Here is a 27659-nt window from a genome sequence, read left to right as displayed (position 1 = left end):
ACATGCAGGCTTATATCCCAGCTCTGCCACTGACTACCTCTGTGATCTTGGGGGAGTTGCTTAAGCCGTCTGGGCCTCAATTGGCCCAGATAATGGATGTTAATAACAACACCTGTCCGCACAGGATTGTTGTGAGAGTTAGTGAGAGTCAGCACAAAGCGCTTAGAATGGAGCCTGATAGGTGGTCAGCGCTCAGTGAATGTTAGGTCCTACTGTAGGTGTTATTATAGCTCTCAGGGTGGGGCATGCTGGGTGCTGACAGCATTTTTCAGCCTGGTCCTTAGCTTTGGGGGTTCAGCAGCTGTCAGTGCCCCCAGGGCACTCTGTTCCAGCAAAGTCTATGCGAGAAGTCAAGTTACCAATGAACGGTGTCTTGGTAAACGTGGACCTAGAGCTGGTGGAGGGCAATGAACAGCAGGAGGCTCATGGGGCCTCATTTCTATCACAGGAACTGGCCTGGAAGCTCCCTGTGGCTGGACCGGAGCCCTGCCCTCCCGAAAGCACATGAAAGGGAGGCTGGTCTGGTTGAAAACATCTACTGACTCCAACACCCCCAGGGCTGAGCTGGTTGACTTGACTGGCTGAAGCAGTCCCCTCTCCCCAATACCTTTAGGGTGTCCTTTTGGATTCACCCTTGGTTAGAGAAAAGTCTCCCCAGAGCAAGGAGGCCTCATCTTCATTCAGGGCTATGTAGAGACTCCCCAGCCCTGTCAGAACTGCTGAGTACAGCAGAAGATACCCTGAAGGGCCCAGCTGTCAGACTCCCTTCCTGTCCTGTCTGTCCTCTTAGGCTCTTGAAGAGACTTCCTTCCCACAGCTCACAGTTCAGACAAACAGGCCCCTGCTTTGGACAAACCTACTCATGTGGAGAGGTCACCCTGCTTACACTGCCGTTTGCTTGGGTGCTCCCTAGAGTTCAGTTCCCTGGGGTGTGATTCCTGATCCAGATGGCTGAGCTCATGCGTTATCGGGTGATATTTCCCCTCATTTGTTTCTTTTTTAGGTTAGGAGCATTTTACGACCCTCCTCAAATATGACTTCATGATTTCTGTTGTTTTTCAGTTATTAAATACTTTTTGTTAACAACAAAAACTGCATTTATTAATTACCTAGTGATTTTCTTGCATTATTTTAAATTCACACAGCAACCCAATTCCAATTTTATAGATGAGGAGACTGGAGTTTGGAGGGATCCGTAAAATCAGTAAATTGACCCAAAATCTGTGGGTGGTTTTTTTTGGCATCGCCTCAAGATGATGGGTATTTTTCTTCCCAGTTGAAATGAAAAAATATTTGCATTTCCCTTTTGTCTTCAAAACGAACTCTTGAAACCCCTTTGAAGACCAAAGCTGGAAAAACCAGATATTTTGATTTGCATGAGCCCAGATTTTGCAAGGACAAAAAGTTTGTTTTGTTTCATTTGTCTGTTTGCTTGGCATATCCGAAGTCCAAGTCCTTTATCAAATGGGAACCGTGGAAATCAACAGCAGAAAGCCGATGGTTCGGAAGCAGCTAATATCCCGGTGAGAGGTGCCGCCTGAACAGGGCAGTGGCCAAGGATGGGTAGGAGAGATATTAAGGGGTAGAATCAATAGACGTGATTGATTAACTGATATGGGCTGCCGCCCAAACGCCTTCACTTAGGCGCTCACCCCAGCCTCAGGTGTGGCCCGTCCCCTGGCCGCGTCTGCACCGGGGATTCCTGACGGTTGTCGCGCCCTTCAGTCCCCGTGTCCCAGAACGCGCTGTGCTGGCTTCTGTCCCGACAACCCTTCCGTCACTCCGGAAATCTTGGGTTGCTTTGTCTGTCTCCCCAGCTAGAGAACGAGCTCTTTGAAGGAAGGTGCTGAATCACTTTTCTCTCTCGGAATCCCTGGCACAGAGCCTCAGGCACCACGGGTGTTTGTTGAGCTGATCAATTTACTTAAAGGACCTCAGGGCGGAGAGGCAGAAAGGAAACAGGAGAGAAGGAATGAAGACATCGGGCGCCATCAGGCCCTATCACACTCACTCCTCTCTCTGATGTTACCTATTAAGTGAGGCATGGGGGTGATCCGAACAGCAGGTGCCTCTGCTGGCTGCCGGGACTCGAACCGGACCAAGCGGGGATGGTTCCGAGAATATCCCAACATTCTGTCCGAGTTTCCGTGAGACTGTCCCTTCCCTAAAGGCAGTGCCTTCTGCAGACATTGACGTGGGTGTGAGCTGGGGGGCACTGAGAGCTAAGAGACAGGTAGCAAGATGTGGCGGACAGAGCCCTGACGCCCTGTCCTGGGCCCTGAGCTCCAGTCCTGGATGCCCAGTTAGCCCCTGAGCTGGGCCTGTCTGGCGGCTTCTGCCAATTTACATTCTACAACCTCTCTGCTCGCTTTGACTTTTTCTGTTCCTTCCTGGCTTCTTCCACACTCACTGATCCCCCAGGTCCTCTGGAGACCAAAATGTAAGCCAGAGCAGGAGATAGGGCTTGAATTAATTTCAGTATCTTTGTGTCTTGCAGTAAAATAGAAAATCTTAAGTCCCGTTTGTCCTAGCCTGTTGTATTTTCTTATGGTCCTCCCGCCCCCACCTCCTCACTTGATTCTGAAAGAAAAGACTTGTTTTCTCCAATGTTCAAATATTCTAGGTTAAGTCTGGTGGAGTCAGCACATAGGCTGGGAGTCAGGCAGACACTGCCACTTTGTAGAGCGACCCGGCCAGTTCCTGTGAAGCCCTCTCCCAAAGCTGGCTCCCTCTTCATTCTCGAGAACTAGAAAGCCCAGTCCCATTGTCGGTCTGGCTGCTGCCCATTGTACCTGCAGCAACAAGCTCGCCTCATCTTTCTTTTGTGGCAGGTACTATAATTAGGACACCGCAGTTCTCATCTCACAGGTGGGTTAAGCAAAGAGCTTGCTCAGGGCTGTGTAACTGTGAGTACCTGGGGCACAGGACCAGAGCCACCTGCCCCTACTCCATGTGGTCAGTGGCCTGGGTAGCTGTGCTTCCTTTATCTTTTGTGTTTTGGTAGCGATCTGGAAAGTACTCCACTCCCAGGTTCTGGCCTTCCGCTGTCCTAACCTCTTATTTCTTCCCCATTAAAAAGAAGGGAGGGCTTGGAATAGCTTGAGTCCCTGGGATCCCTGAGGTGGGGGATCCAGGAGGCCGGGCATGGGGGTCTGCCCACAGCACTGAATATGCACGAAGCTCTCCCCCAATTCAGCTTTTGGGGAGGAAATGGCCAAGCTGGCAGTTCACTTGCTCTGGGCCAGAATGCCAGCAATGCAGCTGGTTCGGCTGGTGATCTCATGCTGATCACAGGCTCCGATGGGCAATTATACATGTCTTTGATTAATAAAAAATGGGGCGATAATGAATACTTAATCAACGCAGTCTGGCCGGAAGGCTGTTTCAGAACCTGGGCTGGGAGGTGAAGCGGTAGGGGATCCCCCAGGAGGTGGTCCTGGAAAGCTGTCTGGTCCCGGTCATTGGGTCTCTGATGGGTTCTTTGCTGGCAGATCTGCTGTGCTTTGGATTTGCTGGCCACCCTGGGCCCGTGAGATGAGGAGAGTTGAGCTGGTGGTCAAAAGGGGACAAATGTGTTCTGTGCCCACCCACATGGTAAGGAAAAGCACAAGGAATAGGGTGTGTGTGTCCGCGTGTACGCACGTGGCCGTGTGTCCTCTGTGTGTGTGCTGTGAGTCTGTGATGGGTTTGGTTTTCCGTCGGTCTGCCTGTGCCCACAGTGGTATTAAAATGAACGTGGTTGGGAGGGAGGAGAGGCCGGGGAGCTGGGAGGTCGAAAGAGCAGCTGCTGGGGTTAGAGGGAGAGACAGGAGAGAAGATCCAAGGGCACAATCCAAAAGGATGGGAGAGACTGCCAGCCCGGAGAAGGAAGTGATGGAGAGTGGGAGGCGTTCAACCTCCCGAGACTCGCCCCGCCTGTCCCGGCCCTTCCGGCCTCCAGCAGGGGCAAGGGCCAGGCAGGGAGGGGCTGCGAACGGAGAGGCGTGAATCCCCAACCTCCCACAGACAGACAGACAGACAGCGGGACTGCCAGCCGGCGCCAGGAGGAGGCGGGTAGGGTGCGAGGAGGGGCTGGCCGTGGCCACCGGGACAGGGGGAGAAGGGGATGGGATGGGGGGGCGATGGACGGTGAGGCTGCTGACTCCTGGGGCGCCTCTGCCGGTGGCGCTGCGGGTGGGGGTGAGGGCTGCGCCTCTGGGCGCGCTTTCTTTCGGGGCAGATGGTGATTAGTGGAGGGGCGGGGAGGGGACATGGGGAGTCCCAGCCAAGGGCTAGGGAGGAAGGACTGTTGGAGTTGGGATATTTTGGGCATTAGACCTGCCCATGTTGTGACTAGCTGACCCTTGTGACCTTGGACAGGTTGACAAAATACCCTCGAGACTTTGCTTCCCTATTAGTAAAGGGAAGCTAACAAAACATGAGGTCTGCCAGGCTGCAGCGAGGATTTGTGAGAACATACATAGAGTCCCTTCAGCCCCTGCAACTGGGGCAGAGTTGCTGCTGTCATTTCCATGGACAGTGTCCAGCATTTGGGCTCGGTTCCCACTTTGCCACCTGCTGCCAGCTGTGGTGGGACAGGGAGGCTTTTTGCAGCTGTTTCCAACAGCTGGCCTGGCTCTCCAGCCCACAGGAAAGATTCTGCTCACCTCTGCCTTTCCCTCCGACCCCCCCACCCCCACCAAGCAGCCTCCGCCTTCTTTTACAGCAGCCAGAGATACATCCACCGATGGTTTCCGCCCAAGCCCAAAACAGCCAGGACCTGAGTGCTCCTTGAACAGAAGGGCCTGCCAGAGGAATTTCCCGAGTGCTCCAGCGCCAGGCGTCGCAACTCCTGCGGTCAGCCCGGAGGCCACCAGTGCCAGTGGGCTCTGAGGATCTGCTGTTCCCCAGGCCATGCTGGGTCAGGGACTGCCCCTGCGCGTGGCCACCCTGCTGACTGGGCTGCTGGAATGCCTGGGCTTCGCAGGCGTCCTCTTTGGCTGGACGTCCCTAGTATTCGTCTTCAAAACAGAGCATTACTTTGAGGAGCTGTGTGAACCAGACCCCAGGCTGAAGGGCAATGCCACAGGCCCACATGGTAAGGGAGTGAGGGCGTCTCTAGGAAGCTGAGTCTGGTTTTAAGCGGTGGGAAGGGTTAGGAAGGACACCACCTCCTGCCCACCCTGCCAGCCTCTCTGTGGAGAAAGGAAGGGATTGTCGGCCCGCCTTCCTCCGTGTCCCAGTTTTAGTCTAAGGGGTGCCTAGGGAGGGAGGTACCAGCTTCTGAGGGGTAGTTACTCACCTACGGGAGAACTGTCCACCAGGCAAGCTGTCTGAGATGGCAGGGGCTGCCCTAGAGGGGAGCCAGGTTGGGTGCCCACCTGGCAGGAAAACCAGGGTGGCTGGAAGGTTGGCCCACCCACCCTGGGCTCCTGAGCTCTTCCTGTCTCTCCTCCAGACTGCAAGGCCCAGGACGAGAGGTTCTTACTGATCTTTACCCTGGCGTCCTTCATGAACAACTTCATGACCTTCCCCGCCGGCTACATCTTTGACCGTTTCAAGACCACCGTGGCCCGCCTCCTAGCCATGTGAGTCCTGAAGGCCCGGCCGGCCTGGGTACAAGGTGGGCAAGAGGGGAACCCGAGCCAGGCAACTGGGCAGCCCTGCCAGGCCCTGCCCCAGAGGCTCTGTCAGGAACGGCCCAGGGTGTGGACTCACCTTCTTCCCACACCCCTGCCTCCCTTTCCTCAGGCCCTGCTTCTGCTCCTTGGGAATGTGTTTGGCAGGATGCTCAGCTGAGCAGGAGCCCAGGCCTACTTCCTGTGAGGGCTGGCCTGACCAAATTAGCACTACCTGAAATTGTCACTCTGCTTCATCCCGGGGATCCTGGTCCACATCTCCTCACACCCAGGGGGCTCCGGCTTCATTCCCCTCCTCTTCTCCATCACCCCCCGAAGGCTTAGCTGGTCATGTCTCATGGGGATCCCCAGTGGTGGAACTTCCGCTCCCCTCTGACTCGAAGGGAGACAGTGGAGATTTCTCATGCACGAGAGCCAGGGAAGGTCGGGGGCTTGATCTTGTTCACACGGGGTGTCCCTGCAGCTGGCCAGGCTCAGCGATAGGCAGCGGCCTGCTGGGGAGCTGATAGGCCTGAAGCCAGCGCCTCCTGGCCGGCATGTGGGAGATTAGTTGTCAGGCAGACGGACGGGAGGGCGGGCTGGGCCAGGAGGTAGCCAGAGAGTGAAGTCAGTCCCTTGCTCTTTAGGAGTTTGGGTGCAGAATGACTTTATCTCAGTTTCTTGGTCTTTGTCACCCTATCCCCTTCTCTTCCCTCCCCCCCTCCTTTGCCCCTCCCCCTTCCCCAGCCTTAGCATGTTAAGAAAATCTCGGTTTACCTTTCTGTGTGTCTCCTTTACTTTCATACAGAACCCTTCACTCCTGACACTTTGGTCACCAAGTGTGTGGGTTTCCCACACACAGCAATCCTCCGACGCCAGCTGGGTGTCCTACGTTGTAACTCAATTCTGACACCCTCTGCCTGGAGCTAGCGTCAGAGCTTGCAGGCTAAGGGCTCGGTCCCATGAGACTAACCCCCATTTCAGATGCCTCAGGTGGCAGGTCCCTCGTGAGGGAAATTTCCCCTCTTTCTACTCTTAGTTCTTCTGGCTGGTCTAATAGTCAAATTGACAAGAGGCAGGTTAACAGGAGAAAATAACCGAGTTTAGCTACATCTGCGCATACAGGGGTTCCATAAGAATATGGGGCCCAGAAGCAGGCGGTTGAGGCTTATCTGTCATCTTGAGCTAAGGGGAAAGCAGGGGTGGGTGGGAGGAAGGCAATCCACACGGAGGTGGAAAAGCAGAAGTTTGGTAAACACACGTTTGCTGGACCATCTTGAACAATGGGAACAGAGGGGACTTTGATCAGACAAAGTTTCTCAGTTCCTCCCCCTCACACCCCAGTTCAGTTTAAAGTGTATTTATCTGTAGCTCCCTTCCTGGAGCGAGTCCCCCTCTAAATTGTTTTAGGCAGTTAGGGGAAAGGTCAAAGGGCCTTTGAGTGTTTTGTTTCTTAAAAACAACCAGCTTAAAAATAATCAATGCCCCAAAGAGGCCTGTTTTGTTTGGGGTGGCAAACTCTGCTTCCCTTCACCAGGCTCCCCTCAGCTTCTGGCCAACTTGGCTACGGATCAGAGGTTCCTGTGAGCTTGTTGTTCCCTTTGGGTTTATTTGATGGAGCTGCTTACAGAACTCAGGGAAGCACTTACTTAGCAGCTGATTAAAGGACACGCTACAGGGTACAGATAAACAGGCAGATGAAGGGACACATATTAGCCATTCTCACAAAACATCCAGGTGAAGGAAGTACAGCATCTCTGCATAGAGCCAGGAGGGTCCCGAGCACAGGAGCTTCTGTCCCCGCGGAGTTGGGGTGCTTCGCCCTGCTGGCATGTGGATGTGCTCGCCAAGCCGGAAGCTCTCTGAACCCCGTACTCTTGGGATCCTGTGGAGGCTTCCTCAAGTTGGCACGAGCAATTGTTAAGTCCAATTCTAGCCCCTCTGCCGTCTCCAGACCAGTGAATGGGGAACCAGGCTGAAAATTCCAAGCTCCTACTTCTGGCTGCGTCTTTCTGGTGAGCAGCCCCATCCAGGAGCCAGAAGAGAGAGTCACCAAATCAGAACAAGAGATGCTCCGAGTGCTCTCATCACTTGGGAATTTACGAGGGTTTTAGGAGCCCTGTGTCAGGGCCTGGGGACAAAGACCAAATATGTATTTATTATAAAATCGTAGTATCACGGCTCACCCCCTGGTGTGGGAGCATGGATCCCTGATAGCAAAGCGATCATAAAGTTCAAAAGATATGGCACATTACGAATCCCATCCAGCCATTAATAACTATCCAGTCCCTCTTCGTACCGTATGAAAATGTCTCCCAGGGCCACTCAGGTCTGCAGGCTTCTGTTCAAACCTGCCCAGTTCCAAAGGCAGGGGTGGTGTCAGCAATTTAGGACTTCACCCTTCTAGGCAGCTGGTGTCACTGAGCTAAGAGATCACATCATTTCTTGCTCGGTGCCTCTTTGGAGGTGCTAATGTAATATTGGACTCCCCTCCCTACATAATGCACTTACTCAGTCCCTTACCTTCAGTTCTCTCCATTTATACCCCGACATTTCCACTGTGCTGGTCTGGACTGCGGGCAGCAAGTGCCCTCCCCTGCCTCAGGGCACTTCTGTTCGGATCGGGCCAGGCTACCAGGCGCAGAGCTAGTGGGCTGTCTTGACCACGGGTGGGCAGTCTAGGTGCACTCACTGTTAGCCCCGAGTTTCGCCAGATGGGCTGAAGGCACATCCTGCCCCATCGGGCCCTTAGAAGTTGTAACATAAACGTCAACCACAGTTACCGTTTCTCGCTTAGGAATCCTCTCCGTTCCCATCCCTTGTAGTGGTCCTGTGCCCGCTGCATCGGGAGGAAAACAAAGGGGAGTTGATGTGGGGCCGAAAGAATGCCAGCAATGGTCCTTCCCTACCTCTTCTTCTCCAGATCCACTAGAAAAACAGGGACAGCCATCCAGTGGGGACACTCCTTTAAGCCCCCTGATGCCGAATATGAGCGCACAGTCGTGTAGCGCGTAGGCCAGCCCATGATGCCTTCATCGCCGCGCATTTTCCACAACCCGCGTTCCAACTGCCTGTTCCAATCCTCTGTCAAACCAGTACTCTGAGAGCATCTCTGTCCATTGTTGGACATTATGGGCTGTAAAGGGTGTTCCTTGGTCTGAGGAAATGATGGTCAGCCATCCAAATTGGTACAGTGTTGGCTCTTTTATAGCACACTGAGCATTGGCAGCTACCACCGGTCAACAAAGCCCAGTCCAGACTCAGAGTCTATTCCTGTCGGGACCGTTTGTAGCTGCCCAGGGCTTCCAGCAGCAGTTTCTCTGGCCAGCTCTGTTCAGGGCCTTCCCCCCAGGGGATCTGCCACATGGCCATCTGCGGTCTTTGTCTCTTTTGTTGGCAGGCAGAACAGCTCTTACTGGACTTTCGTGCCTCAGAGATTACAAGAGGACAATGCCTAGGTCCGGCCCATCTGTGCATTGCTGCAGCAGCCCCAGGTCCCCTCATTTTATGGACCCAGGTGACCACCTTGAGCGAGCACATCGGGACATATGCTTGTTGATTTCAGTCATTCTCTGAACCTGGGAAGGTGCTCTTTGGATGGACATCGAAGTGCCCTGCTTTAATGCACCACAGATGCCCTAGTGATTTCCAAGGGCTATCCCCCCCTACAGGCATCCCTTTAATAGGCCAAGTTTCATTTCCATTGCCCTCCGCCTGACCATATGGCCAGGTCATTGCCGCTGCCTGGAGTATCAGGCTCCGGCTGGTGGAGGGCGGCCAAAAATCGCGGCCTTTGTGCTCGATGACGGTTGTTTGAATTTTACTGGATTTGGTTGCAAAGGTCAATGTATTGGTTACATTCCTGGAGTCTGCTTTAAGGTTCTCAAAGGAGCCAGTGTCTCTTTGACCTTATACGAAGGCAGGGAGGAAAAGCCACAACCCTAAGTTTTGACGATGAAAACACGGTGCTTTACTCACCTTACTCCTTAAAAACCGCTTAAAATTTCTACCCTGCTGAGACCAGTCCCCGGATTCTCTCCTCTGCCTTCCCCCATTCTCTTGTTAATTAAGCTAATCTAGTTATTAACATCTGTGAGACCCAGGAGGGGAAGCAGAGACAGCAACCTCAATGAGCCTTCCAAAACGGTTTCTGGTTTGCGGCACTGAGGTTATGTGGGGTGCCCACGTGAAAGGGCCCCTTAACCGCAGCATTCACCACGACCTGGGGAGCGGGCATATTCAGGGGGTGACTATCCCGGTCATCGTTACAGCCACTCCCATGTGGCTTGCATACAAAGCATAGCAGCTGCTTCCTCGGGGGTGCTCCACTTGGCAGAGATGGGGGACGATGACCTTGTGGCAGCTTTTATCAAGAGCACCAGGCTGGCCACTCCCTCAGGAACAGCCTCCTGGGTCTGGATCACACACAGCCATCCGTGATCCACAGTGAGCTGTGGGTCCTATATCCACCCAACGTGCTCTTCTCTGCAGCGTTCAAGACCAAAGACAGCCCCAAATTACTCCCCCCCACTGTCCGTTCCAGTAAAGGTTCCTCGGGAAGCTGATGATAGCCTCACAATGAAACACCTCGGTCACACTGTGCCCCCTGGGTTCATTAGCATCCTGCTTTTCTCTCCTCCCTCACTGCCAGCCTTCGTGGTGCCCAGAGGTCTTGCTTTCTGCTGTCCCCGCATAATTTTTCCCTTGGCGGGGTGGCTTTGAGGCTAGTGGTGGCAGCTCGGGCTGGCACAACCCTGAACTCCGTCTCGCCTCCAGGTCTGACCCAGCACTCTCTTTTAATTCCATTTGAGCTAATACAGCGAACGGAGACCAGGAGATGCGTATTTCACCTTTTCCTTACAGTCTGCATTTTCTTATGCACGCAGCGAACCAAGTCCCCGACAGTGGGGTCCATCTCTAAATTCTTTCGGTAATTTTACCTCTAGTAACTGACTGTAACCCAGCTGCTGGTGCACACCCAGGGGGCCCACGTGGTTGCCCAGGAATCAGAGCTTCTTCATCCCACACCCTCTCATCTTTTCTCTTCCCAAGCCACGCATTTCCACGAGCCAGGGTGGGTCTGGCAAACCCTGCCTCACTGATACCAGCTGGTCAGAGACACCTGTAGCTCTCCGCTCTCCTTTACAAAACACTTCACTTTCCGTCACCAATATGTGGGCAGCTTTCCCACACCAAGCAAGTCTGTGACACTAGCTGGGTGTCCTCCAGTGTAACTCAATTCTGACACGATCTACCTGGAGATAGCATCACATCCCACGAGACTGCCCCGCCAGCGTGGCTCAGCGGTGGACTATCAACCTAGCACCCAGGAGATTGCAGTTAGATCCCGGGTTTTGGGCTCCATCCCCAGTCGGGGGAGTGCAGGAGGCAGCCAATCAATGACTCTCTCATCATTGATGTTTTTCTCTCTCTCTCTCTCCCTTCCTCTGTCTGAAATCAATAAAGATACGTTAAAAAAAAATCCCACGAGACTGCCCCCCAAGTTAGATGCCAACCAAATGGTAGGTCCCCAGGTTACCCACAACTTCTGTCCCACTGGCTACAGATTAGAGGTTCCATGACCCCCCCCCCCCCCGAACTTAATTATTTGCTAAAACATCTCACAGAACTCAAGGAAACACTAGTTTATATTTACCAGTTCATTAAGGACATGATAAAGGATACAGCCAGCCAGAGGAAGAGAAGCATGGGGTAAGGTCTGGGAGGGTCCCGAGCACAGGAGCTTCTGTCCCCGTGGAGTTGGGGTATGTCACCCTCCTGGCATGTGGATGTGCTCGCCAAGCCGGAAGCTCTCCGAACCCCTTACTATTGGGACTCTATGGAGGCTTCCTCACATAGGCATGATCAGTCACTAACTCCATTTCCAACCCCTTCCTCCTCTCTAGAGAAGCTGGGGGAGGAGGGGCAGGGGGTGAAAATTCCAAGCTTCTACTTCTGGCTGAGTCTTTCTGGTGACTGGCCCACCATCCAGGAGCCCACCCAGAGTCACCTCATCAGAACAGAAGATGCTCCCAGTGCTCCTATCACTTAGGAATTTACAAGGGTGTTAGGAGCCCTGTGTCAGGCAGGGGCTGGGGACAAACACCAAATATACATTTCTTATTATAAATCCCAATATCACACTTAGCACTACCTTTATTACCCCACGCTTTCAAGACCGTCCAACTGCTTAGAGATCCCCATAACCTTGGGGTTGTGGAACTGAAATTATAGTGCCCTAGAACTTTAAGCCTGGGGTTTAGTCAGTCCAAACATTTCCTTTTATAGAAAAGGCTACTGAGGCTCAGAGAAGGGCAGTGCCTGGCCCAAGGTCACACTGCCAGAGGAACAGGAGTCAGGTTCTGACTTGGAGACCAGGCACTAACCTGCTCCCCTAAGGGATCGGCCTGTTGGGAGGTCCCCTGCTCTGCCCCTCCCGGTTTCTCTTTTCTTGATAACACTCTCCCTTTCCCATTGTGTATTCCAGATTTCTCTACACTACTGCTACGCTCATCATAGCCTTCACCTCTGCAGGTGAGTGCTGTCAGGCGGGCGGGGGGCGCCTGGTGGACGGGGCAGGTGCAGAAGGTGACGGCGGGACACACCGACCCCCACAGTTATGCAGAGATCCACAGACTTTGAGCTCGAAAGAATCCCTGAAAGAATTACTCCTGGCCTATGGAAACAGTTTGGCCTACTGAGAAGTGTTTGGAGGCATCGCTTCAGGGAGTAGAATGTATTAGAACGATTGCATTCTCCCTCTGGTATGTGTTAAAATGCTCTGTCTCTTTTAGAAATGAAATGAGGATGTGAGTGACAGGTGCTTTTGAAAACAGCCTTACTTAGCAGGGCAAAAGCTGACCACCCTATGGTCGTCAAAAGTTGTCTTTTCAAAATTTTCTGGTCTACAAACATAGAAAATTCCCCCCAAGTCTGGGAATTCCAATCTGGTTCATTACCCCCTTCCCCCATTAGAGGAGAAAACTGAAGCCAGAGAGAGACCCCTGGCAAAGACTTGCCCTGGGCCCTTGACTGGCCAAGAGATTCCTTCCAGCATTACTCTCCGGTGTCAGATCACGCGGCTCCATTTTTGGGTTAGTAACGGCACATAACTCGTGTGTGTGTGTGTGTGTGTGTGTGGCACCTGTGCTGAAGCCAGAAGGCGACGTGGGGTCATCCCCATTTTGCCCAGTTCGGACAGGCTGGGTGTCTTTGTCCAAACAGATCTCATGCGATAGCCCGGCACCTGGAGCCAGTTATTTAAAACCACTTTCCTCATTCAACCGTTGGCTTCTTCTTTCCTAAAAGTCTGTAAAGGATTTTCAAGTGGCCAAATGTGGAGAGCTGGCTGGGGATGCTTGACTTGTTCACGAATCATTTGAGCAACAGTTCCTCCTTCCCCCATAACATAGAGCTTTTTTTTGGGGGGGGAGGGGGGAGGTATTGGGACCATACCCAGCCTATTGTGAAATAAATCACAACCAACCTTTTGTGCCTTAGGAGACCTGTACCTTTTAGAAAGACAGAAATTGAAAGGTAAACAGTTCAAACACTGGGCAATGGGCACTTTACCTGCTTCTCAAGGTGGAGAACAATCATTAATTACTCCAGAGGATATCAGGAAACAGCCAAGAGGAATTAGGACTCAAGGTTCTGACTTGGAGACCAGGCACTAACCTCTTTCTCCAAGGGATTGGCCTTGCTGCATTAACAAACACTGGGTCACCCACCTGGTGGAAAAGTTGTTCCCCTTTTATTTCCCTCTCGGTTCTCTGATTTCATGAACGGAGCTCTTGACGTGGGGCTGGTGTGATTTTAACATTCTGGCAGGAGCTGGTTTCTGGCTGTGAGCATTCCGAGGGCAAGTGCATTCATGCATCCAGTTGTAATTTAATAATATTGTTTTCCTTTCAGTGTATTTATTTTTGCAGTGACTTGCTATTTATGACACGCAGCACAGGTTTCTTTTCACGCACAATAGTGATATGAAGTTTCCTTTAAAAAATAATAGATTTCTTTTGGGTAAAAGTGAATCAACTTAAAAAAAAAAAAAATGTTAACAAATACTAGTGTTACCGGATGGGGACCAGGCCTGCAGCAGGTCTGCCTTGGGCTGGCCTGTAGTGTGTGGGTTCTTGTCTTCCTGCAGGAAAGATATCGCAATACAAGTCCAGGTGATTGTGAGAGTATGTTTATTAATGCTGGGGACAATGAAAAAAAAGGAAGGGCTTAGGATAGAAGCAACAGGAGATAGGCTAGGTGGGGCTGCTTTGGCTCTCTAGAAGCGTTATAGGAAAGAAGTGAGCCAAGGCGAGGATGCTGTTAGCTCACTGGGAAGTCAGAAAAAGGGGCCTTGGGAACAGGGTCAGAGGGTAAGCCCCAGACGAACTGCCCACTGCTCCCCTGGTGGCAAGTCTCTCGGGGACACTTAGAGTTTAGGAGAAAGAAAGTAAAAAGCTCATGCCTGAGAAGAGGCAGGGGCGTGCTCCAGAGAGAGCCCGCCCTGGCATCCTTTGTCTTGAGGGTTTTTTTCTCTCTTCTCCGGGCAAGAATCTTAGGGGAGGGTTTCAGCAGAATATTCATCAGCTTTCCATGTGCATTTTTAATATGCTGACGCATCAAAATGAGCGTATAGGGGAGTTTGGGATTATTCTTTGGTCAGCTTTACTGTTTTACTTTTATCTTGGATCTGTCTGGCTTGAGTCGTGTTTCTGTTATTTGTTCCCCTGACTTCATCCGTCCTTGGGTTTGGCTGGCAAAATTGGCATTAATTGGGTCTCTGTTCTCTCTCTCCCTGACCAGGATGATTTAAGCTGTTAATGCTCCAGTTTGTTCTCAGGTGTCCTTGGTTAGGGAAGATAAGGTCTTACAGTTCACTAGCTGTCTGTAAGTTGTTCAGATTGTTTGGCCTTGTTTAGTTATTTTATCTCAAAATTTTCCCATTCCCAGGAACTTTCCTAGCTTCTTACATCCTGCCTCACTGGGATGGGCATGGGTTATGGCCAAAATCATGAAGGTGGCCAGAAGTTCGTGGTTTGGGAAAGACTAATTATTAAGCCCCCTCCTCACCTTGGCATATTAGTAGTTTTGCTGTTATCCAACACTTTCCAGACCTATTGTAATGATTTTTTTTTTTTTTTTGGCATGTCAGTCTTTTCAAGGGCAAGGAGTGTTCCTTACCCAACCTGCATTTCCAATGCCGAGCACAGTGCTGGCTTGAAGGAAGCGCTCCAAGTTTAATGAACAAGGAAGGACACCCATGGCTATTTTCTCCCTGAGAGCTCACAGGACCCACTGAGGCAGGAGGAGCGGGGGACTGAGCCACAGAGTCAGAGTCCATTCAAGGTCCTGCAGTGAATGTGGGGCTGGCCCTGGGGCTGAGTCCAGGCTCCTCGCCCACAGTGTCAGGGATGAGTAGAGGGCTGGTCAGGGTCAGTGAAGGCAGGGAGCAGTGGCTTCACTTCGAGTCGTCTGTTTGTAGGGATCCAGGCCTGCCACAGGCCAAGGGCCGTCTTTGGTGAGGAAAAGGTGGCTCAGGAGAGGCCCCTCCGTGGGGACCTTTGGGGGAGCCCCCAACCAGTATTCTAAGATCCCAATTTCTAGAAGTCTGGCTAGAATTGGGGCCCTGCCTCCAGGGCTGTCGGGAATTTGGAGCAGGCGGGAGCCAGAGTTTGAGGCTCCATGTTTGGGCCGCACTGTGAAGCCACCCACCCCTGTCTCCGATTGTTCCAGGCTCGGCGCTGCTGCTTTTCCTGGCCATGCCCATGCTCACCGTCGGGGGAATCCTGTTTCTGATCACCAACCTGCAGGTAGAAGCCCACCCCGGTGCTCCCCGCATCCAGGGCACCTGGCGGGAGGCTGAGGCGGGATGAGGGGAGCAAATCGCTTTCCTGTGTCAGCTGCCTCAATGGGGGCTGACCAGCCAGGGTGGTGGCTGCTGGCGGAGGGCAGTCGGGGAGAATGATGACCTGGCACAGGCTTTCACGAAGAAGTGAGTGACTCAGGCTGGTCCTGTGCTCGCCAGGTTGGGAACCTATTTGGCAAACACCGCTCGACCATCATCACCCTCTACAATGGAGCGTTCGACTCTTCGTCAGCCGTGTTTCTTATCATTAAGGTAAAAATTAGCAACAGCTAAGCTTTATTGAACACTTGCATATGCCAGGCACCTATCTATGCACTTGGTGTGATTTATCTCAACAACCCTTCTGCAGCTACTAACGTGACATTTGAACTTGAAACCAGGCCTGTCTGGTTCTAGAGTCTGAGCTCATAACCCTTAAGCCCCTCCTCTAAACTTACATTGGATTTTGGGGAGAGGCTAAGGGAAGGCATGGCCATGATGCGCTTGGGCCAGTACTGGGCATGGGGTGGGGTCCCTTTGGAATGGGGCGTTTGCACTTGTGAGTTTCTTGTTTGGACAGGGAGGTGGCAGGTGGCTGGTGGGGACTGTGGGGACAGACAGAGGCCTCTCCAGCTCTCCTAAAGACCAGTGCTGGCGTTCAGGGGGGTGGGTTGTTGTCGGGCTGTTGGTGGACCATCCAAAAGCCACACTACCTTCTTCATTGCGCTAAGTTTCATCAGGGCAGTGATGTGCCAAGCCCAGGGGATGACTCTTGATTGATTTAAGCCAACTGGTAATCCCTTTCCCCCTTGTTAGTAGTGGGTAGAGGTGGTCATATTATCCAGTCTTTGTTCATGAGATGAAAGGGGTATATACTGGAAGACTTCAGGGGATATTTCCCTCTCTGATCGAAGATGAGAGCAGAACAAAAAGAAAGCCTTTCTCCTTGGTCCCGTTCCCACCCTTCCTCTTTGAATTTATTTGGTGGGATGGTGTGATAGCTAGAATTGTGGCAGCCATACTGTGATTATGAGGCAAGTAGCTGGGACAAAAGTTAGTGCACTAAGGATGGGTGAAAGGAACGAAAGAATGTGGGTCTTTGACACCCCAACCTGCCAAACCTGGGACTTCCTTTTGGGCTTTGTGTCAGGCCAGAGGCAGCTGGCATAGCCTGTGGGCCATGGGGGAGGACAAGAGGGTCCCTGGGGGTCACTGCCCAGACGCAAGGCTAGCTTAGTCCCATGAGCACCTTGGCTTGAAGGGTCACCCAAAGACTGAGCCTCTAGGGTACTTACTCAAGCCTCTCTACTCCTGGTACAAGAGCCGGTTTCTAGGTTGTCCCTCCTTCGCCTGGATGTACCCCCCCACCCCCACCCCCTCTTAGGGTTGGAAGAGTAGAGAGTACTAGAGCAAGAGCTGGCGTTCTCAGTGCAATCTGACCTTGCTGCCGCTTACCCTGACCTTGAGCAATGTGTTGTTCCTCTCTGGATCCCTCTTTTTTTTTTTACCTTCTGTAAAATGAGGAGGTTGGGCTAGATCAATGGTCTTCAAACTGGGTGTTGAGGAGCCCTGAAGGGTGCCCTTGGACGTTACGTCAATCACCAAGGAGAATGAGGGGAGGATGACTGGGACCCTCTCCACTGATGAATTGAATTTTTGTGTGAAATTTGTTTAGACAAAAAGACTTTGCTGCTATTGAAAAAAAAAGCCCTGGGTTAGAAAACCTCTGAGAAGTCACACTAGGAGGCTCTACAAGGCTATGGGAATGGTGGCATGCAGCCCAACCCCACCCCACCCCACCCGCTATCCCCTGAGGCTGACTGAGCCTTGGGGTGAGGGTGAGGCTATGTGTGTACCGGGTCCCCTTGATCAGCTTCCAGGATGGAGGGCGAGAAGGCTCATTCTTGGAAATGGGGGTTCCTGCCCTTGCTTCTTACACCGACATTTTTTTTGTGTATGATCAAATATGCATAACATAAAATTTACCATCTTAGCCATTTTTAAGTATGCAGTTCAGTGGCGTTAAGTTCATTCATACTGTTGGGCAACCATCACCACCATCCATCCCCAGAATCCTTTTCAATCTTGTAAAGCTGAGACTCTGTACCCATTAATCAGTAACTCCCTGCTCTCTCTCCACCAGCTCCTGGCAACTACCGTTCTATTTTCTGTTTCTGTGAATTTGTCTACATCAAGTACCCTATATAAGTGGAATCACATACTATTTGTCTTCTTTTTGACCGGTTTGTTTCACTTAGCATAGTGTCCTCAGGATTCACCCGTGTTGTAGCATGTGACAGAATTTCCTTCCTTTTTAAGGCTGAATAGTATTCCACTGTACACATGACCACACTTTGTTTATCCATCTGTGGATGGATACTTGGGCTGCTTCCACCTTTTGAATGTTGTAAATAATGCTGCTGTGAACACGGGTGTTGCACTGACTTTTCTCTCCTTTTTCTGCAGCTCCTTTATGAGCAAGGTATCAGCCTGAGGGCCTCCTTCATCTTCCTCTCTGTCTGCAGTGCTTGGCATGTTGCTCGTACCTTCCTCCTGATGCCCCGGGGGCACATCCCCTACCCACTGCCCCCCAACTACAGCTATGGGTAAGGACTGTGATCTGGTAATTTCGGGCCAGAGCCCCTCAGGTGACCTGAGGTGGAAGCAGGGGGCAGGACAGACATGGTTGTAGTGGGGCAGAGGAAACCTGTCACAGAAGAGGAGGACTGGAACAAAGTGTATCAATTAGCTATTGCTGCATAACAAACAACTCCAAAACTCAGTGGCCTGAAACATTAAGCATTTATTATTTTTCACAAGTCTGTAGGTAGCTGGCTAGCTCAACTGATCGGGGACAGACTTGGGTGATCTTGACAGGGCTCGCTCATGTCTCTGATCATCTATCTGGTGTCCTAGCTGGGGGCTGGCTGATCTGGATGGTGGTCATTTGAGGTGGCAGGAGGTCTGGGTCATTTGGCTCTCACCCTCCAGAAGGCTAGCTTGGACTTGTTCCCATGGTGGTTTCAGGGTTCGAGAGAGTGCAGAGGTGCCTAAGGTTTCTCAAAGCTGAGGGTTGGAATTGGTACAGCATCATGCCTGCTGCATCTCCTTGGCTGAAAGAGCTGACAAGGCTGCCCAGGTTCAGGGGGTGGGGAATAGTCAGGGCTGCAGAACCATTGCACAGGGTGGGGAACAGAGGCAGTGAAGGAATGTGACCATTTTGCAGTCCGTCGCCACCGGCAGCAGAGGGAGGGCAGGCGTTTGCTGCTCACTTACTATTTGCAGACCCACCTGCTCTCTGGTTTCACCTTGTGATCATCCTCTCAGTTAGAGCCTCATCTCCGTTGTCCAAACGGGAAAACGTAAGCTCAGAAGGGTTAAGTCTGAGCCACGTTGCCAGCTAGGAAGAGGCAGGGCTGGGACTTGAACCCAGGCCTGCCCTCTTCTTCCCACACTTCCCACACTTTGCTGCATAGGAGAATCACTAGGATCGCTTGGAGATCTTTGAAAAATACGGAAGCCTGGCTCCCACGCCCAGGCATCTGATTTCACCGGCCTGGGCTGTGACCTGAGCATCGGGGTTGGTAAAAGGTGACTCCACTGTGTCCTCTAGCCTGAGTGTCACGCTCCTCTCACTGTCCCTGGGCTGGGTTGATGGGGCTTCTGTTTCCACAGCCTGTGCCCTAGAACTAGTACCAGAGAGAAGAGGAAAGAAATGGCTGAGTCTGAAAAGCTGGATCTACAGACCAAGGGGTTCCTGTCACCAAAGAAAGGTGAGCCCCGCTGCGTAAACCGTCCCCCCTCAGAGCCTGGCCTTCCCCTGTGGCTGACCTGGCTCCTCACCTCCTGAGCTCCTCCCTCCCCCAGGGACTGGGACTCAGGAAAGGCCAGGTGGAGACAGGACCTGTAGGATCTTCTCAACTCCCTCATTTTGATCGAGGGTCCAGAGAGGGGCAAGACTTTTGTGCCTTCTCTGTTTTCTGCCCCTCTTTCCTCTCTCATATCATCTCTCCTACCCCCAGAGTCAGTCTTCCATCATTGTCTTCCTTTCCCCCCAACTTCTCAGCTCCAAGTCTGGCTTATTTGTCCCCATTTCTGCAGGCCCCCGGGGTCTGCCCTCTCTCACTGTCCCATCTCCATGGCCGCTTCCTTTCCCTCCTCTATCGGTTTCGGGTCTTTGGTGCAAACGTCACCAACTGGCTAAGGCAGAAACAAGAACAGGATTCTGGGAAGCTCATGAAATCAAGGGGAAATAAGCTTGCCAGGCGCCAGGAAGCCCAGAACCAGGGGTCCCAGTCCGAGGAAGAATGATCAATGGGTCCACGTGGGCTGAGGCACAGAACACTGGACTCACAGTCCCATTGGGACCATGGAGAGACGTCCAGAAGAAACCAGGATCCTGGGACCGAACCTAAGGGAGGGGATGCGGGGCAGCTGAAACAGCAGCTGTCCACCACTAACCCTCTGCTTGCCTCTCCCGTTCTCCTCTCCTTGCCTTTCTTTTCACCTTCCTGGCTGAGAAGGAACGGGATAAAGTGTTAGTGCAAGAAGTGGCGGTGAAGCCAAGCTGTGAAAGACAGATGAGCTTTCAGCAGACGGAGAACACAGGGAGGGTCATGCACCGTGGCAGGGCCTGACGACAGGGCGGAGAGGTGGGGATGTGCAAGTTGTAGGCAGCTCGGAGCGCTCGCCTGCTGAGTTCTGGGAGCCCAGAACAGAAAGTGAACTTGGACCTCAGGCTGTCCCACTAGGGCCTCCACATTCTTGCCCATCCCAGCCCTCCACTAGCCTTGTAATTCATGCCCAGACCCTCCTTTCCCCAACAGAGATCCCAGGACCAGAGCAGCAGGAGGAGCCCCGTTCTTTCAAGAGCTGTGTTCTCTCCTGGCGCTATGCCTGGCACCTGGTGTGGCTGTCGGTGATACAGTTGTGGCACTACCTCTTCATCAGCACCCTCAACTCTCTGCTCACCACCTTGGCCGGTGATGACAGGAAACTGGGTAGGTGGCAGGGCTGGGAGGCAGCCCATCTGCACATCCCACTGGGGACTTGGAACCTCTGTGCTCCAGAGGCAGGTCTGAGCAAGGGTATGGGGAGGAGGGTCAGGCTGGGGAAGGGCAGGGTGAGAAGAGTCCTCTCCTGTAAGGAAATCCTGGAAGTGTCTTAATACCCAACGTCCTCTGTCCCCCGCAGTCAGCAGCTACACAAATGCGTTTGCCATCACTCAGTTCTTTGGAGTGCTGTGTGCCCCCTGGAACGGCCTGCTCATGGACCGGCTTAAACAGAAGTACCAGAGGGAAGCGGCCAAAACAGGTGAGCCCTGGTCTCCAGAGGATCAGGGAATCAAGAGGGGAGAGGTCTTCATTTACCTCCAGGCCCATCTTCTCTTTTGTTCTTAATCCTTTTGTACTTGTATCCATCCATCCATCCATCCATCCATCCATCCATCCATCCATCCATCCATCCATCCACCCACTCTCCCATTGGTCATCGAGTGCCAATCACGTGCCAGCCACAGTTCCAGATTCAACAGTGGGCAAGACAGATATGACCTTGTTCTCAATCTAGAGGTTGGAGAAAGGTAGGGGCCAGCATCGCAGTCCATGAAGTAAACCCACAGGGGGCTCTGGGGACACGAAGAAGGGCACATAACGTGGTCCGAGAGGGGATGGGACTGGTGTCAGGGAAGGCTTCCTGGAGGAAGTGGCATCTGAGCCGAGACCTGAAGGATGGGTAAGAAGTGAGGAGATGAAGAGGAGGGCCGTGGGAGAGTAGTTCAAGAATGCAGTGGGGTCAAGACGGTGAAGGAGGGAGCAAAACATTGAAGAATCCGGGGAATTCCAGAAAGCGATTCAGACTTGCCAGGGCACAGAGCCCTGGGGAGTGGTGGGAAGGGCTGGAGAGAGAGAAGTAAGAAGGGCAGGCCGCGTGCCATGCCAAGGAGCTTGGACGGGATCCTTGGGCGTGTTGGAGGAAGAGAGGAGCGCTGAGGCATTTCAACCTGTGGGGGTGGAGGGTGGGGAGGGGCTAAACTGGGGAGCAGTGTTTCTCCTACAGTTTCACCCACAGCCCTCCCCCACTTCCCAGCACTGCTCCGCCTGCCCCGCCAGATGGAGTCTTTGAAAGCCAATCTCACACATCAAATAATTCCATCCGTAAACACTTCAGTTAGTATCGCTATCAAATAAGGCCTCTTTTTACTTACACATTACTATAAATCATCACCCCTAAAACAACCCCAATAGTTTCTTGCTATCATCTAATACGCGCTTCTGTTCAGATTTCCCTAGTTGTTTCAAATAGGTCTTTTTACAGTTGGTTTGTTCAAATTAGGGTCCACACAGTGTATTTTTGTTTGGTGTACCTTTTTGGTCTTTTAAAATTCGTGTCCCTCTCTCGCTCCCCCCACCCCTTGTTGTTTATTTGTTGGAGAAACTGGGTCATTTGGCCTGTCAGATTTCCCAGTTTGGGATTTGGCATCCTTTCCCTGTCGTTGAAAAAAAATGTCTCTTTGATTGGCTATTTCCTGTAAAGAGGCAGCATGGAGACTTGGTGTAATATTTTTTGGTGAGACTGAGTCAGCGGTGGAGCTGAGGGCTCACTCAGCGGGCCCCTGGTGCCTACCGGTGTCACTGTTTTATGAAGTTAAAATTGATCAGTGGGTTCAGACATCGTCCGTCCGATGGCCCATTATAACGTTTCCCATCAGCTGCCTGCCTAATGATTTTAGCAACCATGGGTGATCAATGCCGGGACCCATTATCGTATTAGGGTTACAAAATGGTGATTTTCTATTTCTATCTTCCCTTCCGCTTTTAATAGCTAGAATTCCTCTAGAAAGAGAAACTTTCCCTTATGATCTACTTGTTATCCTGAAATAAATGCTTGGTTTTTCCTCTGTTTACATTTCAAAATAGTGAAGTTGCCGTAGCAACCTCTTGGGCGACTACCCCTCATTTGTCTTTAAAAGTTTCATTTTAAATATATTTGAATGTGTTTCAATCCATGTCTATCAAAATTCTTCTTGATGCTTAAATTGTCCCATCTTCGGCCATTGAGAATTTTACCCACCCAGTACCAGTAACCTTTAGATTAATCCTATCAGCTTTAGAGGGTGTCCTTACTTTCTGGCATAATCAGGTGTTCAGGTCCATTTCATTGGGTGTGTTTCCTGCACCAGACCTGAAACCAGCCGTTTTCCAAGTAGCTCGGGCCCCTTTAATGGAAAATGATATTTAAAGACTGTAATCTGGATGCTACTGTTTTAGTTATCCTGGGTTGTTATTGCTTTTAGGCCTCGGATAGAGGTAAGATAGATAGAATATTCTGGACAAAAAAAATACATCATGCCTGGCCGGGCGTGGTTCAGCGGTTGAGCGTCGACCTAGGATCCTAGGCGATCGGGGTTCGATTCCTGGTCAGGGCACATGCCCGGGTTGTGGGCTCGATCAATGACTCTCTCATTGATGTTTCTATCTCTCTCTCCCCCTCTCCTTTCCTCTCTCTGAAATCAATAAAGATATATTAAAAAAAAGAAAAAAAAAAGAAAAAAAATACATCATGAATACCTAATTTTTAAATTATTATTGATTTTAGAGAGAGTAAAGGAGGGAAGGAGAGAGAGAGAGAGAAACATCAATGGGTTGCCTCCCTCACACACTCCGACCAGGGATTGAACCTGCAACCTGGGTATGTGCCTTGACCGGGAATTGAACCTACCACCTTTCGGTGTATGGGAAGACACGCCAACCAACTGAGCCACACTGGCCAGGGCATTAATACCTAATGTTGATATTTTAACTCAAATTTTACTTCCTTGATATTACATTTGTATATCTTTTCCCTTCCTCTGGAAATGATGATTTCTAACAATATTATCTATATACATATACTACATATACATACTATATACTATATATATATAGTATTTAAAAATATATTTTATATATAATTACTGGTTTACCAATATCAATAATTTTTTAATTGTGATTTTTCAATTACAGTCAATATTTAATGTTATATTAGTTTCAGGTGTACAGCATAATCAATATTACTAATAATACAATTGCTGCAGGCTGTTGCTCCCCCCTTCCCTCCTTCCTTCCTTCTGTTCTTACCCCTACGCCCTCTCCCATGAGAGATGTACAGACAAATGACTGGGTGTTACAGGCCACCAACCTGATACCAAGTTATGTTCCTCGGTTTCATTTTGCTTCTGATTTTTTGGGGATTGCTTTGCTTGCTTCCTTCCTATTATTTTTATTTAAAAAACCTTTACATATCACACACTGAGACAAGATCTATTCAAAGACATTTGGTTTCCCTCTTTTCCCTGTACTCCATTCCTTCCCTTTTTGGTGATTATTTTTATTGCTTTTTCCTTAAAGAAAGACTGTGGACATATAATTTTGCTCTTTCTTACGTAATAGGCAGCACACTGCACAACCTGTTCTGCAGTTTTCTTTTTTTAAAAAATATATCTTTATTGATTTCAGAGAGAGGAAAGGAGAGGGAGAGAGAGATAGAAACACCAATGATGAGAGAGTCACTGGAGATCGAGCCCTCAACCCGGGCATGTGCCCTGACCGGGAATCGAACCCCGATCTCCTGGATCCTAGGTCCATGATCAACCGCTGAGCCACGCCCGGCCAGGCCGCAGTTTTCTTTTTGTGTAACTGTCTGTCGACCGAGCGTAAGTGAATCAAGAGACTTTTAGAATTAAATGACAAAGTTGTATTCAGGGGTCTTTTTTTTTTTTTTTTAAATCCTCACCTAAGGATATGTTTTTATTGACTTTAGAGAGAGAGGAAGGAAAAGAGAGAGCGAGAGAAAAACATCGATGGGTTGCCTCCCACATGGGCCCCGGGCAGAGACCGAACCCGAAACGTAGGTATGTGCCCTGACCGGGAATAGGACCCGAGACCTTTTGGTGTACCGGACGCCGCTCCAACCGTGCCACTGGCCAGGGCCTCTCCAAGGGTCTTAAGTGAGTGAACTCCAATTCTGGAAGCACCAGGAGGCAATAGCCAAAGTGATCCAAAGAAGAAAAGGCTGAGCGTCTGTATGGCACAGGCCCATTCTTGAGAAGAGTCTGCCCTGCATTCCTCTTGGTCTGAGATGGTCTTCCAGACGTCGGGGGGTGCGGACACGTGAACATGCTTCCCTAAGTCCTGCAGAGGGTCGTCTGTAGGTTTACACGCACCCAGGCACTGATGCGCAAATGGAAAGTCCAGAAGTTTAAGTTCCCAGGCTAGCGTAAAATGAAATCGCTCTCCTCGCCTTTCAGCCGCTCTGCTTCTTGTCAGCTTGACTATAGTGACTCCATCGCGTCCTCCCTCCTGGCTCACCCCTGTCGCGCTCCGCAGGGACCTGCCCTCGCGCCCTGAGCCGCCGCCTGGTTCTCGGTGCGAGGCTGCAGCGGAGCTGAGGCGGCAATCCCCTCCTGGCGGCTGTTTGGATGGTTTCCAGTCTTTGGCTATTACCTGTAGCGCCACAGAGAATAACTGGCTTTGGGTTGGAGGGGCCGGAGCAGATGCCGAGCCCGGTCGGAGGCCATCGTAATAATCTGGAGCGAGTCTGTGGTGGCCTGCAACCAGCATGAGCCAGTGGGGAAGGGCAGGAGTGGGTACACTGGAATGGCATTTAAGAGGTGGGTTACCCACGTTTATTGATGGGCTGGAGATGGGGCACGTGGGAGGAGGTGGCTTCTGCCTAGGTGGCTGGGAGCTTGGTGGCTCCTCTTTTTCCCCCCACGTTCTTGCCCCCTCCCTGCCCGCCCCGGTGCCCCCTCCAGGCAGCCTCTCCTCTTCCCCCTTGGACCAGGTTCTTCGGCCTCAGTGGTGGCCCTTTCCTCAGCGGCGCCTTCCCTGGCCCTGACGTCTTTGCTGTGCCTGGGCTTTGCCCTCTGTGCCTCGGTCCCTGTGCTCCCCCTCCAGTACCTCACCTTCGTCCTGCAAGTGATCAGCCGCTCCTTCCTCTACGGGGGCAACGCTGCCTTCCTTACCATCGCGTAAGTGGGCTTGGGAAGCGTTACATAATGGGGGACACACTGGGGCAAAAAGAAGTGTGCTGGAGGTGAGAAGTCAGGAGGTGAGCACGGGCCTGGAGGTGGTCAGGGGAGGGAGACAGGGTCTGGGAGCAGGTGGAGGGGGTGATGCCTGGAGGTGGGGCTGGTGGGAGAAATAGAGTGTTCATGGACTTGACATCAGCTCTCCCCTCTGCCTCCTCTGTCATCAGTCCAGCAAACTCCTCTTCATCCTGCAGAGCCCACTTCTGTTCCAACTCTGCCAGGAAAGAAAGTGTTTCTTTCTTTGTGCCCTTGGCACTCAGCCTAGTCTTGCCTCCTTGGTGCATGCATCGCCTGGCATAGAGTGATCTGCTGATGTGTCTGTCTTTTCCTTGAGAGCTCCCCAGGGCACAGCTCATATCTGGGTCCCTGCTATTTTCCCAGGGCCCGGCACAATGCCTTCCCTGTGTTCCCTGGTTTGAAAGGCTGAGCCAAGGCAGAAGGGGAAGGACTGCATGGGGTAGGCGGGTGAAGGCAGGCCTAGGACAGGGGAGTTGGGAGCAAGTGGCTGACAAAGGCCTACCAAGGCCAGACCCCTACCTAGGGGAGGGGCCCCCAAGCTCACCACAACCCCCTCGTCTCTCCCCAGTTTCCCGTCGGAGCACTTTGGGAAGCTCTTTGGGCTGGTGATGGCCCTGTCAGCCATCGTGTCCCTGCTGCAGTTCCCCATCTTCACTCTCATCCAAGGCCCCCTCCAGAACGACCCCTTCTACGTGAGTACTTGGAGACATGGGGACAGGGGGTGGGGGTCCTGGCCTTAGACCAGCAAGGACATCCAGGCTGGGGCAACTCTGTGGGGCCCCAGCGGGGGCAACCCCAAACCTGGCAGCGGCCCGATCACTGCACAGCTCTGTGGTCCTCATTCAGAAGGATCAGCAAAGTGCAGGGCAGGAGTTCCAGTCTGTCACTGGGAGAAAAAAGGGCTGAACCCGCGACTGGGGAGAACTGCCAGGTTGACACCGGACACCCCTCACGTGACGGTCAGGGGACGTGTGTTCTAGCCGGGCCTCCACCCACCCTCCGCGTGACCTTGAGCAGATCACCGCAGGCTCTGGAGGCCTCTGTTTCTTCCCCCGTGAAATGGGTGTAAGATGCCCCCCCCCCAGGGCAGAAAGAAAAATAACCACTAGTCCTTCCTCGGGCACCCCGGGTCCGAGTGGAAAGCGGAAGATAAACCAGGCAGAATTCTGGTCCCTTGGCGGGCGATGGGTGCTGGGCGCCGGGGCTGCGCCGCTCCTCACCCCCCCCCCCCCGCAGGTGAACCTGGCGCTGGTGCTCCTCACTCTCCTGACCTTCGTCCACCCCTTCCTGGTGCACCGGGACTGCCGGCGGAGAGCAGCGGCCCCTGCGGCCACTTAGTTCAGAAGCCCCCCGTCCGGCCCTTCCCCTGCTGTCGCTCATCTTGCTTGGAGCACCCCGTGTCCGGGAAGAAGCTACCCGCCCAGGCTACTGGTATAAAGTAGCCATTGTAATCTCTTAAAAAGAAAAAAAAATGTGTGTAAGTGCCAGCCGAGGCTTGATCAGCAGGAAGAGCATCTCAGTTGCCAAGCTGATTGACGTGGAGGAGACCCGGGCGAAGGCGGGGGCAGGTTCCCTCTCCTCGGTCCCAAAGCAGGGAGCCCACGGGGGAGGTGATGTGGGGCCCGGCCCCGGAGCGCGGGCGCTGGGCTCTGCTGGCCCGTGGCTTTCAGGCCAAGAGCAAGGCCGTCGTGACCTCGGCTGTGCCACCTGCACCTAGAGGTGGCGCCCAGCTCGCCCACAGGCACAGCCTTGGTGAGAGGATGGCCGCGAGCCTGGGAGAAACAGCAGCCGACCAGAGAGGTGGGGGCCCTGGGCCTACGTCCCAGCTCGGCCACTCATGCTGGAGAACCTTGTGCAGACCCTTGTCTGGGCTGAGCACAGAGTCTTCCCATCTGGAGGCTCTTCCTGAGGTTCTGGAAGCTTTAAGAACAGTGACGGTCAGGCCACCAAGGAGCCTGGGGAGCCAAGGAGCCTGCTGGACCCAAGGATTTCAGGGCCTGTTTTTGCTTTCGAGAAGGGGGATGATTGTTTACTTTATTAAATAACAATTTTCTCTTGGGGGATAATTTTGAGATAAATAAAGCCATTTTGAGATAAATAAAGCGTCTCTGCCTAAGGCAGCTACTGCTCC

General features: G+C 52.2%; 1 protein-coding gene across 5 annotated transcripts; it reads left to right on the top strand.

Annotated features, from left to right (window-relative positions):
* Positions 1–1473: 1473 nt before the first annotated feature.
* On the top strand, positions 1474–27659 carry SLC43A3 (solute carrier family 43 member 3). 5 transcript variants are annotated; one of them, XM_081155304.1, is made up of 14 exons: positions 1474–1523; positions 3492–3594; positions 4706–5077; positions 5438–5567; positions 12085–12131; positions 15330–15406; positions 15622–15714; positions 17908–18047; positions 19117–19214; positions 20268–20441; positions 20635–20754; positions 25264–25450; positions 26097–26220; positions 26765–27659. In XM_081155304.1, exons 3-14 carry the CDS (start codon positions 4894–4896, stop codon positions 26864–26866), a joined length of 1476 nt encoding a protein of 491 aa, XP_081011430.1. In that variant the 5' UTR covers positions 1474–1523; positions 3492–3594; positions 4706–4893; the 3' UTR covers positions 26867–27659. The 5 variants fall into 5 exon arrangements, with proteins under 5 accessions (XP_081011430.1, XP_081011432.1, XP_081011429.1 ...); XM_081155306.1 differs by lacking the exon at positions 3492–3594 and having other exon boundaries at positions 1505–1523; XM_081155303.1 differs by lacking the exons at positions 1474–1523; positions 3492–3594 and adding an exon at positions 3712–4053.

Source organism: Miniopterus schreibersii (genome assembly GCF_964146895.1).
Source record: "Miniopterus schreibersii genome assembly, chromosome: 12".
Lineage (NCBI taxonomy): Eukaryota > Metazoa > Chordata > Mammalia > Chiroptera > Miniopteridae > Miniopterus > Miniopterus schreibersii.
This window is presented reverse-complemented; position numbering and strand designations above follow the sequence as displayed.